Raw genomic sequence first — 12,342 nt, forward strand, 5'->3', positions numbered from 1 at the left:
GTCTACCGGATCATGTCTGCCCTATCCGACTACTAAGATGTTGCTGCTCATTGCCCACTGCCGGACGAGAATGCACCTGATACCATCACAGCTAAATTGTGGCTATGCTCACCCCTGATACAGTAGAGGCAACGTTTATTCTAACATTTGCCGTAAACTAGCCGGGTTACATTCTGGGTATGTGCTGGGTATGTGCTGGGTATGTTCTGGGCTAGTTTGAGGCACGTTTAAGGCATTTCTGCATTGACTAACGACCCATAGGATTAACACAGCAGGGATCCCTGGCAGTCCAATTCAGTTTGAATGGGACGGCCAGGGACGCCCCGCTGTTAATCTGATAGGCCATTAATCAATGCAGAAATGCTGGGGCTAGTTTAAGGAAAGTTTAAGGCATGTATTCAGAATGTACCTGGGTGTACCTGGGTCTTTTGGGGAATTGCCACTGGTTTTTGTTAGAATAATCGCTGCCTCTACTGTATGTCTGACTGTGCAAACCATGGTAGCCATACTTTTTGGCATTTGGTGCCGGTGTCATTTACCAGGCTTGTTGGCTTGTCCATCTGCCAAACAAACCAAATGTTGCTTCTAATTTTAGAGACTGATGGGGAATCTTTTTGCTTCCATAATGCTGCAATCTCACCCCTCACTGCCATTGCAAAATGTGCAATAAGTTTATTTTCCTCTCTGGATAGTTCACTTGTACTTTTTTTTTGGAGTACCAATCCAACCCTATTTACTAGTCTCGAGAAGACATAATACAACACAAACCTTAATGTCTTTACTGAAGTTGCTTATTTGATGCCAGCCAGCATTTTGCAGGTGATAGTTTACCCAACGAAGCAAGAGTTCTTCAGGAGAGAGCTTAATTAATTCCTCCAGTTCTTCCCCATCACGAAGCAAAGTGATAAGACCTAAAAGAAGATGAAAGGTAAGATTGTTAAGGACACCTTATAATGTATCCAAAAGGTACTGGAAAATAGCAATTAAACGTTATTCAATCACCTTCATTCCTGGAGATTTCAATGTCAGCAAACAGTCCTGCTTTAATAATCTGCCACAGAAGGCCTAATACCAGATGAGGCCTTCCTTCTGTTAAGTCATGGGCGCCAATATTGACCACTGTACAACCAATGGCTGAGGCGGAGTTCAGTGCCAGATTGATATTTTCCTGAAAGAAATACATCATGTTTTTTTAATATGACAAGGGACACACACACACACACACACACACACACACATATTATATATATATATATATATATATATATATATATATATATATATATATATATATATATATATATATAAATAAATGTGAGCAAGCTATGAGGCAACTCTAATTTTTATAGCATGTTTGAAGAAGCTAAAACCCACTGATAAAAAAAATATTTCTCAACTGCAACACTGGTTTTGGGACTTACACAACGTAGCCCAGTTTGACCTACTTATATCTCTGTGCTCCATGCCTGCTCACTATTCCCCATTGCCATGCAGAAGCTGGCTCCTGTGTGCCTTGCCCTGCCCGTTCTGTACCTACAAACTACAATCAGCAAAAGGATCTGCGTTCCTTCAGAAGAGCGCCTTTTCAAGTTTCAAACTTGCGCTATTCAACCCGGTTTCACAGAATGGGACATTTGTTTGCCTCCGTCTCGCCACGTCCAAGTCCTCGCCACAGCCGCTTCGCCACAGCCGCTTCGCCACCGGCCACTTCCATGATAAGGTAAGAAACTTTAGGGGGTTTAGCGGTAAGGGTTTAACTTTCAGGTTTTAGCGGTTTGGGTAAGGGGTTAACTTTCAGGGGTTTAGTGGTTAGGGTAAGGGGTTAACTTTCGGGGGTTTAGTAGGTAGGCGGTTAACTTTCGGGGTCCAATTTCAAGAGAGTATTGACAAACCCTTATCCACTTTGCAAGGTGTTTTATTCCCGCAGATGGTAAATACCAGCAACACTCTCCTCCCCACCCCAGACATGCTACATTACTAAAAACATAAGACACTTACTGAAATGGTGAATGGCGTCAGCTTTGTTTTGTTAATGGCCCTTTCATCAATAGTGTCTGGTTGAGCTATGTTGATCATTTTGCTGCATTAAAATAAATAGAAAATAAGAAATTGTATGCATCATTTGTAAGTATGCAGTATAAGATTTTGTTATTAAAACTCAACACAGAATGAAGCCAAGCTCAATACATCCTGTACCAATAGTGTTTCGTGGTTATGAAAACAGGAAGTAAAAAAGGTTGTGATAAGATACCTGAATACTTCACTAATAATCTTTGAAAACAAATGTCCCCATCCCATCTAAGTAAGGGGTATAGCTCATTGTGCAAAAGGTGGAGTTAGGATGGAAGTCTTTCATATTCAATATCAAATGATGTATCAGTTTTAGGGCCTTCCGTTATCTTTCCCAACCCTGGAACTGTCAAACTGAAAAGGGCATCGATTGATTCACGCTTGATCAAGGGTTGACTACTTTCTACACAGATGTGTTGAATAGTTTTGTACTTAAATTGCAGCTTCTCCCTAATCCAAAGAAAAGGTCCAGATCCACAAACGGTGCTAAGCTTCAGCACGCCGCCACTCCTTTTCCTATGGGAGTAAAGGAGTGCTAAGCGCCAGCACAGTGTAACTGCAAAAGGAAATCTCTAGGTCAGTGTTTCCCAACTCCAGTCCTCAGGAAACCCCAACAGGTCAGGTCTTCAGGATATCCCTGCTCCAGCAGGGATATCCTGATGACCTGACCTGTTGGGGTCCCCGAGGACTGGCGTTGCGAAACAGTGCTCTAGGTTTATCGTCTTTTTAAACCCCTTTACAGATAGACTTACCAAAGTAAAATGCCATCCCTGAGTGATGTAAAAAGGCTGGAAGTTGAAGGTTTCATGGGAAGGAGGTGTTGGCAGTCTGAGTCGTCTTTTAAAGCTTCATTTATCCAGTTGGCAAAGGCGATCTTCTCTTCCTCTGAAAGAGGTAGCAGCATAGTCAGCTGCTGCAGGAATAGTGATAAAACAATGGCATGGTTGCTTTGACAAAGCGATAACCCATTCAGTTCTAGAGTATAGCTCACATGTGTCTCTCCAGCACTCAAGGAGTTACACAGGTCACACGTGGCCCTATCTTACCTGAGTAAGAGTGCTGTGTTCCCTGGCTGGAGATAGAAGAGGTCCCTCCGAGCGCTTTTATTCCTTCTCTCCTGTTGATTGCTTTTCTGAATGTTTTGCTAATCTCTTTACTTTTCAAGTCTTGCATCAACTATTATAGGAAAATAGATATAGTTATTAGTAGGTTATTTGACTAGAATACCCATAGTATACACCAGGGGTGTGCAAACTGGTCAGGTTTGACCAGGCGTGCCCCCAGGGGGGCAGGAGATTTGTCTGGGGGGGTGCGGTGGTTGCAGAGACCCCGTGCCCTTCCCCACGGCATTTAAATTAAATGCCGGGGGATCGTGAGGCCCCTGCAACATATTACTGTACTTATCGAGATTCAGATGGCTGTCAACGCGTCGCCAAATGATGCCGCGGGGTTACGGGATGTCACATGACCCCAGGAACTGAGGTAAGGGGGGCACGAGCACCGGGGCAGCAGGCGAGGTGGGGGGGGGGGGGGCGTAGCTGCAAAAGTTTGCGCACCCCTGGTATACACCGTACTATGCAGCAGCGCATAAACTGGGGGATGCGCCCCCCTACTGACTGCGGGGGGCGCAGGGTTTACAGAGGCCCCACGCTCTTCCCGAAGGCACTTAAATTACCATGGCTCCGCCGGCTTCTGGACGCCTTGCCATGGCAACGTGGAGTCAAATGATGCCGCAAGGTCATGTGACATCACGATGTCATGACGCCGGAGCCGAAGTAAGAGGGTGGGGTACGGAGAGAGGGGAACTGCTGGCAGGGTTGTGCAGGAAAAAAAAGTTTGCGCTCCCCTGCAGTATACAGTATATGTATGCAAGCTATACGAAATACAGAGGGCTGCTTATACAATAATGATGAGGACTGAATATAAAAGCACAAACAGGGAGAGGAGGATACTGTAGCTGCTCAGAAGACCCAAGTATTTCATTTTTATGTGTACTTACAAGTGATATTTATTTGCTCTACGGTAGACGTTTTGTCACTTTTTTACACACCATAACTTATTTAATGTGTGGTTGAAACCTAGCCCAGTTTCATATTGCAATGCCAGTATAACCATAAAATCAGCACTGATGAGCCCCAAAAATGTCAAAACAGTGATATGTGAAGGTTTACTGGCTATACACTACCTTAACCCAGGCTGTGCTGAAAATCTGTATAATACGGCAGGCATACGCTTACAGGAGTCCATGTTAAAATGGATAAGAATTAAAGGTGATACTGTGAGTGCAAATTTGCATGTCAATGCCATCCCAATGCCCATGATCTCGCCTACCCTCACCCCTTTCTCAAGTCTCTCTAAAACCCTCCAATGTCACCCACTTCACTGATCCAATCGCCTCCACTGACCCCACCGTCAGACCCATCACCATGCCACCAACAAGACTAAATCCAGAGACCAGACCCCAACCCCTGCCCACCAACCAACGAGCGCTCATTGCACATAACCCATCGCTCGACCATAATGTTCCCACCCGTGCCCACCACAAAGACATCTTAACAATTACTCTATGCCCATCACATGAAATGTTCCATATGTAACCCCCATCATTATTTAACCAACTAATGTATAGCGCCCCGGATAAGGGGGGCTATAGAAAAATGTTGGTTTAAATAAATGTAATTTCCTAGAATCCCTTGCTGCAGTGGAAGCACTATATGCGAAGAGATAAAGGGGAAAGGCAGAATTGCAGACCTGTCAAAGTGCTTAGAAGTGATATTTATATTTGCTATCCATATGTAAGAACAGTCATATATGTAGTGGTTTACACCATAAGCATACTGTATAAGTAATGCAAAATATACTTCTACAATAATACATACAAACTATATAAAATGTACTTATACAACACGACAAAGACCAGGTAAATTTGGGGAATATGGATTATCGGCCCAGAAAAGCAAACAAGGAAAGTTTCCCACACGTCTCAGCGTTCTGGAGAAAATGTCTTTAAACATAATCAACGCCAAGATCATCTGTATAGTGCAACTGCCAGAAGATTATCAGAAAGCCTCGTATGATCACTGAAGGAACAGTGGGCTAATGAATATACTCAGCTACTTAGCCAAGGTTGTAAAATAGTACTGAAGGAAAGCAAGTCTTCTAATGCCGCACTATTCAAAGTCTCATCACAAGACATATCTCACTACTGCGTTCTAAGGCTGCGTCCATGGTAAGTTCACCCGTGCGGGGGCTGAGGGAAAGCGGGTGCTTTCCCTGGCCATGGTATGGGTGCCGTCCGTGGGCGTGTATAGGGGCGTGCCAGTGACGTCACAGAGCTGGTTCGCCCTCATTGGGTGAACCGCTCACGTGACCGGCCTGTCGCGCCAAGAAATCAGTTTGAATCGATTTCTTGCGCAACGCGCGCCCCCTCCCGCTTCCGCACGCCGCATGGAAGAGATCACTGCCGTGGGCAGTTTGATTGGTCAGTGTGCGCACGCCTCCGCACGGTCGGCCTGACCAAGGACGCAGCCTAACTTTCTGCTATTAATGCAATTGTTGATATGCTGTCTTGTGATGAGACTTACTTTGAATAGTGTGGAATTAGAAGACTCTCTTTTCCTCAGTACTACTGTTTATGGCAGCAGCAAGATCCCAGCCATTCTTCAAAGCCAGCACATCAATATAGAACCAATCATTGGAAAAGAAGTGCGGCAAGATGACCATTTACCTGTACTGTGATGGTTGTAAAAGAAGTAGGAATATAAATTTAACAATATCAGTCCTCTGGTGGGAAGTTAAAGCAGAGTTAAAAACCAACATAGACAGTAATTGTGGGGAGTCTTGTTGCATCTGTTTCAGCTGGATTGGGTCTTGTTAAACGGCTATGGGAAATGTGCAGATAGAGACAGCTTCTGCAGGCGTTTATTACCTGCACTACACAATGCCTGTACAAACACTAACAACAGCTACCACTAACTTGGCCTTGACAGTGATTGCGGAGATTGGCATAATCACGCACACGAAACCATCTACTGTAGGTTACTACTGGCTGGTTGGTCGGTAATGACTCATTCTTTCATTTCACTTGTCTACGTGGAGTTGAGGGATTGTTATTCTGCCAAGTATATGTATGAAGTTTCCCTTTAACAGCTGATCATTCAATAATCAACATAATAGTTGCAATAATGGGAAAGTAGATGCTAAGATACTTTGGGGGTTTATGTATCAACGTACTGTAGAAACAAAGTGTGTGTTTTGTCACACTGTTCAGTATTTTGGAGCATAGCTGCACCATGTGCAAGAACAACTTCTCCCATCAAATGCAGAATGTTAAAGACTTGCTGTACGCCACTTCACACGTGGCAGCTTTTTTTGATCAAAAGGGGAAAGGAATAGTGCAGAGAGACGCAGAATGTGATGCATCTCATTATAATCTGTGCCCCATATAACTCCTCCTACTGACAAGGTGCAAACTGGGGCAGAGATGCAGAATGTGATACATCTCATTATAATGTGTGCACCATGTAACTCCCCCCATCTCCTCCTACTGACTCTCCCCAAGGTGCAAGCTGGGGCAGAGACGCAGAATGTGATGTATCTCATTATAATCTGTGCCCCATGTAAATCTCCCAAGTCCTCCTACTGACTCTCCCCAAGGTGCAAGCTGGGGTAGAGATGCAGAATGTGTCTCATTATAATCTGTGCATCATATAACTCCTCCTACTGACTCTCCCCAAGGTGCAAGCTGGGGCAGAGACACAGAATGTGATACATCTCATGTAACTACTCCCTAACTCTCCAAGGTGCAAACTGGGGCAGAGACACAGAATGTGATACATCTCATGTAACTACTCCCTAACTCTCCAAGGTGCAAACTGGGGCAGATAGGACAACAATGTATCAAAGTACTTTGATACATAGGTGCAGAATAAAAATGCCAGTTTTGCACCAAAATGATCTTGATACATAGACCTCTTTAAATTCAACTGAAAAGCCACTACATTTTGATATCTTTATGAGACGACACAAACAAGGAAAGAATACATAAATGGTTCAATGTTGCAGTGATAACAGTCAAATTAGATTAACAACAATGACTGCCATTAAAAAAATCCACAACAAAAATATGCAGGTATGGAGGCCGCGGGGGACACCCCTGATCACAATTATATGTTCAAATGGGCGGCCGATTTAAATCTGGAGATTGATAGAGAGGAATGGGAAGATATCTGGGAGTTCGCCGCAAAGACCTCTATTTGTATAACTATTAAAGAAAATATTTATAAAATTCTATATCACTGGTATCTCACCCCAAGTCGTCTGAAGCAGATCTACCCGGCAACATCAGACCTGTGCTGGAGGGGGTGTGGACAAAGAGGTGACATGGTTCACATTTGGTGGTCATGCCCAGCGATTCAGAAGTATTGGACCACTATCCAAACTTTTATTAAAGATGTAAACAGATCTTTCGATTCCCATAGTAGACCCATTGACCTTTCTCCTGGCAAAACCAGTTGAAGATATAAGCCGGCCTATGCGGAGGCTAGTATCATTCATACGGACGGCGGCTAGATGTGCCGTGGCGGCTTCCTGGAAGATCGCCCCCCCCCCCCCCTCTAGGCGAACTGTAAAAAAAAGAATAACCGAGGCGGATGGAAAAATTGACAGCGTTCCTAAAACATTCTTCAGGTGAATTTTATAAAACATGGGCTCCTTGGCTGGGGCACTAAATGTAATACAAAATGTAATATTAAACATTCAAACAGAAAATCGAAACGGTCGTGGGGAGGAGGAGGTATCCTTCCCCCCCCCCCCCAGTCCTTCTTGGTTGTCCTCTCTCCACAGTAATCCCCTACAATCCAAGCACAACGAGAATATAAATTCATAGTGAAGAGTGTTTGTACGATTATCCTATAGTATTTCATTGATATTATTCCTACACAATGTATGAGAAAGTTCGCTCGGGTGTTTGTGGGAGGGCCGATGTCTGCGACTTGTACTATGCGGTAAACTAATAAAACTGTTTGAAATGAAAAGACAGGACTGAAAAGGAAAAGTAGAGACAATAAAGTAGGAAACAATAAGGACTGGGTGGGCAGGACTGCGCCTTTGGTAGAAGGGGTACCTGTAGTATTACTGGAATGTAAATTGTATCATGGGAAATTAGGACAACTAAAGCACTGCAGACACAGAGCACAGATTTAGAAGCTAAACAGACATGAAGTATTCCTCAAAGTCTGTTAATTATTCACCACATATAGCAGCCCATACACTGATAAAAGTGAGATTATAAACGATCATTGCAGGATGAGCCTCAACAACCATGAGCTGCAAGTATCTTCAACCATAAGTACCCAGTATGTGTCTGATTGACAACTTCCAAGCCCTACATGCTCATTGTGCGGCTTATTTGAATTCATGCAAGCAATATATATATATATATATATTATATATATATATAATTTTACAGTGTCATTACGGAGATACGATCAACAGCCTCAGTCAACAGGATGGTCACAGCCCGATGATGTGCTCTGATTTTCTTGTGACATACAGATGCAGCAAGACTTATTGTGCTCTGCGCAGGTGACACGCGCGGCGGTTGCGGCAACGAAGGATTAATGCTGCGTAGGGTCCCATTCAGAAGCATGGACCCCCCCCAGCTGTGTCGTGGCAGACACTGTCCCGGGCGTCACAGACAGTAAGTCTTCCTACACCTGTAGGTCCCAGAAAGATTACGTTGACATCCATGACTCATCCATATATCTGCTGAATATTCTTCAAGAGATGGCCTGTGAGTGGAAGGTTGGAAGTAAGCAGTATGATACTATACAGCAGGGGTGCTCAACTCCAGTCGTCAAGCCACCTGTGCTGAAGCAGGGATATCCTGAAAAACTGACCTCTTGGCGGGTGGGGGGAGAAGTCTTGAGGACTGGATTGGAGCACCCTTCTTATACAGCACCTTTCATTTCCAGAGTCTTAAGATTACACATCCGAAACCGATGCTCCTCATTTGTGTTTTCCTTTTGTTGTATACAGCCGCAGGACAAGTCACAGAGACACAAGCCTTCAACACTCACCGACACAGAGAAACAAGCCTTCAACACTCACCGACACAGAGACACAAGCCTTCAACACTCACCGACACAGAGACACAAGCCTTCAACACTCACCGACACAGAGACACAAGCCTTCAACACTCACCGACACAGAGACACAAGCCTTCAACACTCACCGACACAGAGACACAAGCCTTCAACACTCACCGACACAGAGACACAAGCCTTCAACACTCACCGACACAGAGACACAAGCCTTCAACACTCACCGACACAGAGACACAAGCCTTCAACAGTCACCGACACTGAGACACAAGCCTTCAACACTCACCGACACCGAGACACAAGCCTTCAACACTCACCGACACAGAGACACAAGCCTTCAACACTCACGACACAGAGACACAAGCCTTCAACACTCACGACACAGAGACACAAGCCTTCAACACTCACCGACACAGAGACCCAAGCCTTCAACACTCACTGACACAGAGACCCAAGCCTTCAACACTCACCGACACAGACACAAGCCTTCAACACTCACCGACACAGAGACACAAGCCTTCAACAGTCACCGACACCGAGACACAAGCCTTCAACACTCACCGACACAAACTCTTCAAAGTCTAATTTCCCGTCCTTGTTGTGGTCGGCAGCCGTGAAAATGTTCTCAATGATTTCTCGCACCTGGTAGCCAGGAAGAGGAAGGCTGGCTTCTCTGAACAATTCGTGGAGCTCATAGTCGCAAACATAGCCACTGTTGTCAATATCTGAAACAGACAAACAAAACTTGATTGTTCAGGGAGTAGATAGCGGTCACTTTTCTGATCAGCTCAACGTCAACCAACTTTTTCCCTACAGGGTACCCCTATTGAGAAGATTCATTTTCTGGGGTACGCCCATCATTTTCTCAATTGTCACATGAATTTAAGTTTCAATTAAACTGGGATAGAAACTGAAAATAAGTATTTCATTAAAATATAATTTGACAGTAAAAAACAAAAAAAAAAACGTGTGACCTACACCCATCCCTCCACCTTTACATGTTATCCTTAGGTAAAGTACTGTATGACTTAATGTCTTACTGTAGCCCCAGGATACTGCTTTTAACGGACGTTCATTTAGTCATTTTCTAGGAGTGGTCACATTTTTTTTTTTTTAAACTCATTTTCTTCTCGCCGGGTAAAAACGTGGTTTCGGTTTTGTTATTCACCAAACATGAACTCTAAATTGCAAGAGGCTAGTTCTGGAAATCACCATGACATTGCTGATAAGAATAGCTGCAGGAACTTAAAGGAGCAGTTCCGCCTATTTGTTTATTTATTGTTACTTAGACAGGAAGCAGGAGGTTTCCGGCACTAAAAATGCATACATTTCAGCTTTGATGACCCTGTGCTTTCCAAGATCCTTACAGGGGAAGGTGCAGCCTCCAGGGGAAACAAAATGGAGGTTGAAATCTCCCGAGGACCAATAGGAAGCCTTGATGTCATCCACTGGACTGTGTGATGTTTTTTTTTTAAACCTTCTTGACGTACCCGCTGCACCTTCTCCGGTCAGTATCTTAGGAATCAGAGGTCCCCGGAGCGGAAATAAAAATGGCTAAGCTCCAGTAACCCCCTACTTACCCCTTATATAAAAAGGGGGATCAATATAGAACTGAACGTTTAAATGAGCGACACTGTCGGATTCAGAACCTCTAATGTTACTTTGGTTGCACGATTGTGACTTCAGTGAGTGAGGCTGCAAGGCTCCAACATGCCATGGTGGCTGAATATCCTGTAAGTGAACTAACAAGGCTGCATGTAGTGTGCGGATTAAGCAGCTGTTTTTCTTTAGCCTCCCAATGCATCGCTTTGCAAACCTGATACATAATAATAACGTATGCAATTATTTCATATGACAAGTGTACAATAAAAGCCATTATAACTGGGGATGGGCGAAGCCGTCCAAATCGGTTTTCTGGATTTTTTCTTAGACCTAATCCTTCCCCTCCCCACCAAAATCCGTCTGCGGATCGGGCACAAAAATAAATCTGTGCAGATCAATACAAATCTGCCATTGGATACAATCCAGATGGATCGTTTAATAATCCGATCCGGGAATTCCACAATCCGTGGACGGATTGTTACAAATCCACACTTGGATTAATCGGGCGAGAGAGAGAGAACCGGCGAATCCGCCGAAGAAGCCCGCCATCCTCCGGATGTGACATTTAACCAGTAGATCAGATCAGCCTGAAAACAGGCTTAATGTAAAATGAACAATCCTGAAAATGTTATATTTATGACATTTGTGAAATACCGATCCTGGGATACATGTGATTTGACAAATTCGTGCTTACATATAAAGTACATAGAATGACCGTCAAAACTATATTTTGCATTCACCCAAACGTTTGTTTTATGATGTATTGGTGTAATGTTTACAGAGCAAGCAGAGGTCCCGGCGGTGCGGAACACTCAGATCGCAGCTGGCTGGTGGACAGCAGAGACATTTTGATGCCACACGTGCCAGCTAAAGCAACGTTTGTGTTTCTTCCACCCAGTAATTAAGAAGCTCCGAGTTGGGGGTGAGATGCGTTGTATGATTCATCTATGCCTCCACCATTCAAGGTCCTGGTTCTCACTTGCCAAGCTCACCATGACACCGCCCCGCACTACATTTCCAATCTAAACCCTAAGTACTTTCCCCACACGGCTCGTGACCTGCAGGTCTACTCCCGTTCTTGCCTCCGGAACTTCTCCAGGGCTGTAACCCAACTGTGGGACTCCCTACCCCGAACCATCAGACCTCCCCCCCCCCACCATTCATACGTGTAATCCCTCTTTTATTCCCTCTATATTTATATCGAGGGCAAGGGCCTGAGTCCGCCTCCCCCAGACTATCTCACTGTAACAGTGTAGTAAAATCAGACAAAAGTCGCCAGACACGTGTTGTGGTTAAACAAATGTAATCACTGCGCTTCTCCATGTGAGGAGCATGCAGCTAGTGAAGGATTTGGCCATACAAATGTGCAAAACAAAAAGTGAGTCCCTGCGCTTCTCCCTTTGGGATAGAAGTCAATGGGGAATATATATGTATGGTGTAAATACCTATAAGAAAAAAGGAGACTTTTGGTATACATCCTTTGATCAAATAATGCCAAGCCTGCTAACCACGTTAAGGTAAGTCTCAATAGCAGGTCCCTACGCTAAATACATACTAGTGTTATGTG

At 44.3% G+C, this 12,342-nt stretch overlaps 1 protein-coding gene across 7 annotated transcripts in view; it reads right to left on the reverse strand.

Annotated features, from left to right (window-relative positions):
* PLS1 (plastin 1) overlaps window positions 1–12,342 on the reverse strand; it is a 66,123-nt gene that overhangs the window by 27,026 nt on the left and 26,755 nt on the right. For 6 of the 7 annotated variants that reach the window (XR_012787983.1, XM_075570100.1, XM_075570102.1 and 3 more), the window contains 6 exons: window positions 9,735–9,898; window positions 3,117–3,246; window positions 2,823–2,955; window positions 1,999–2,080; window positions 1,003–1,168; window positions 769–911 (listed from right to left, as the gene is read on the reverse strand). Coding sequence is in view for 6 of the 7 variants with exons in the window: in XM_075570100.1 (XP_075426215.1) it covers window positions 769–911; window positions 1,003–1,168; window positions 1,999–2,080; window positions 2,823–2,955; window positions 3,117–3,246; window positions 9,735–9,898 (818 nt within the window). In the remaining variant the exon portion in view is untranslated. Of the gene's footprint in view, window positions 1–768; window positions 912–1,002; window positions 1,169–1,998; window positions 2,081–2,822; window positions 2,984–3,116; window positions 3,247–9,734; window positions 9,899–12,342 lie in introns of those variants that run through there. The other variant, XM_075570103.1, reaches the window with a different exon arrangement.

Source organism: Ascaphus truei, chromosome 14 (genome assembly GCF_040206685.1).
Source record: "Ascaphus truei isolate aAscTru1 chromosome 14, aAscTru1.hap1, whole genome shotgun sequence".
In the NCBI taxonomy this organism is placed as follows: domain Eukaryota; kingdom Metazoa; phylum Chordata; class Amphibia; order Anura; family Ascaphidae; genus Ascaphus; species Ascaphus truei.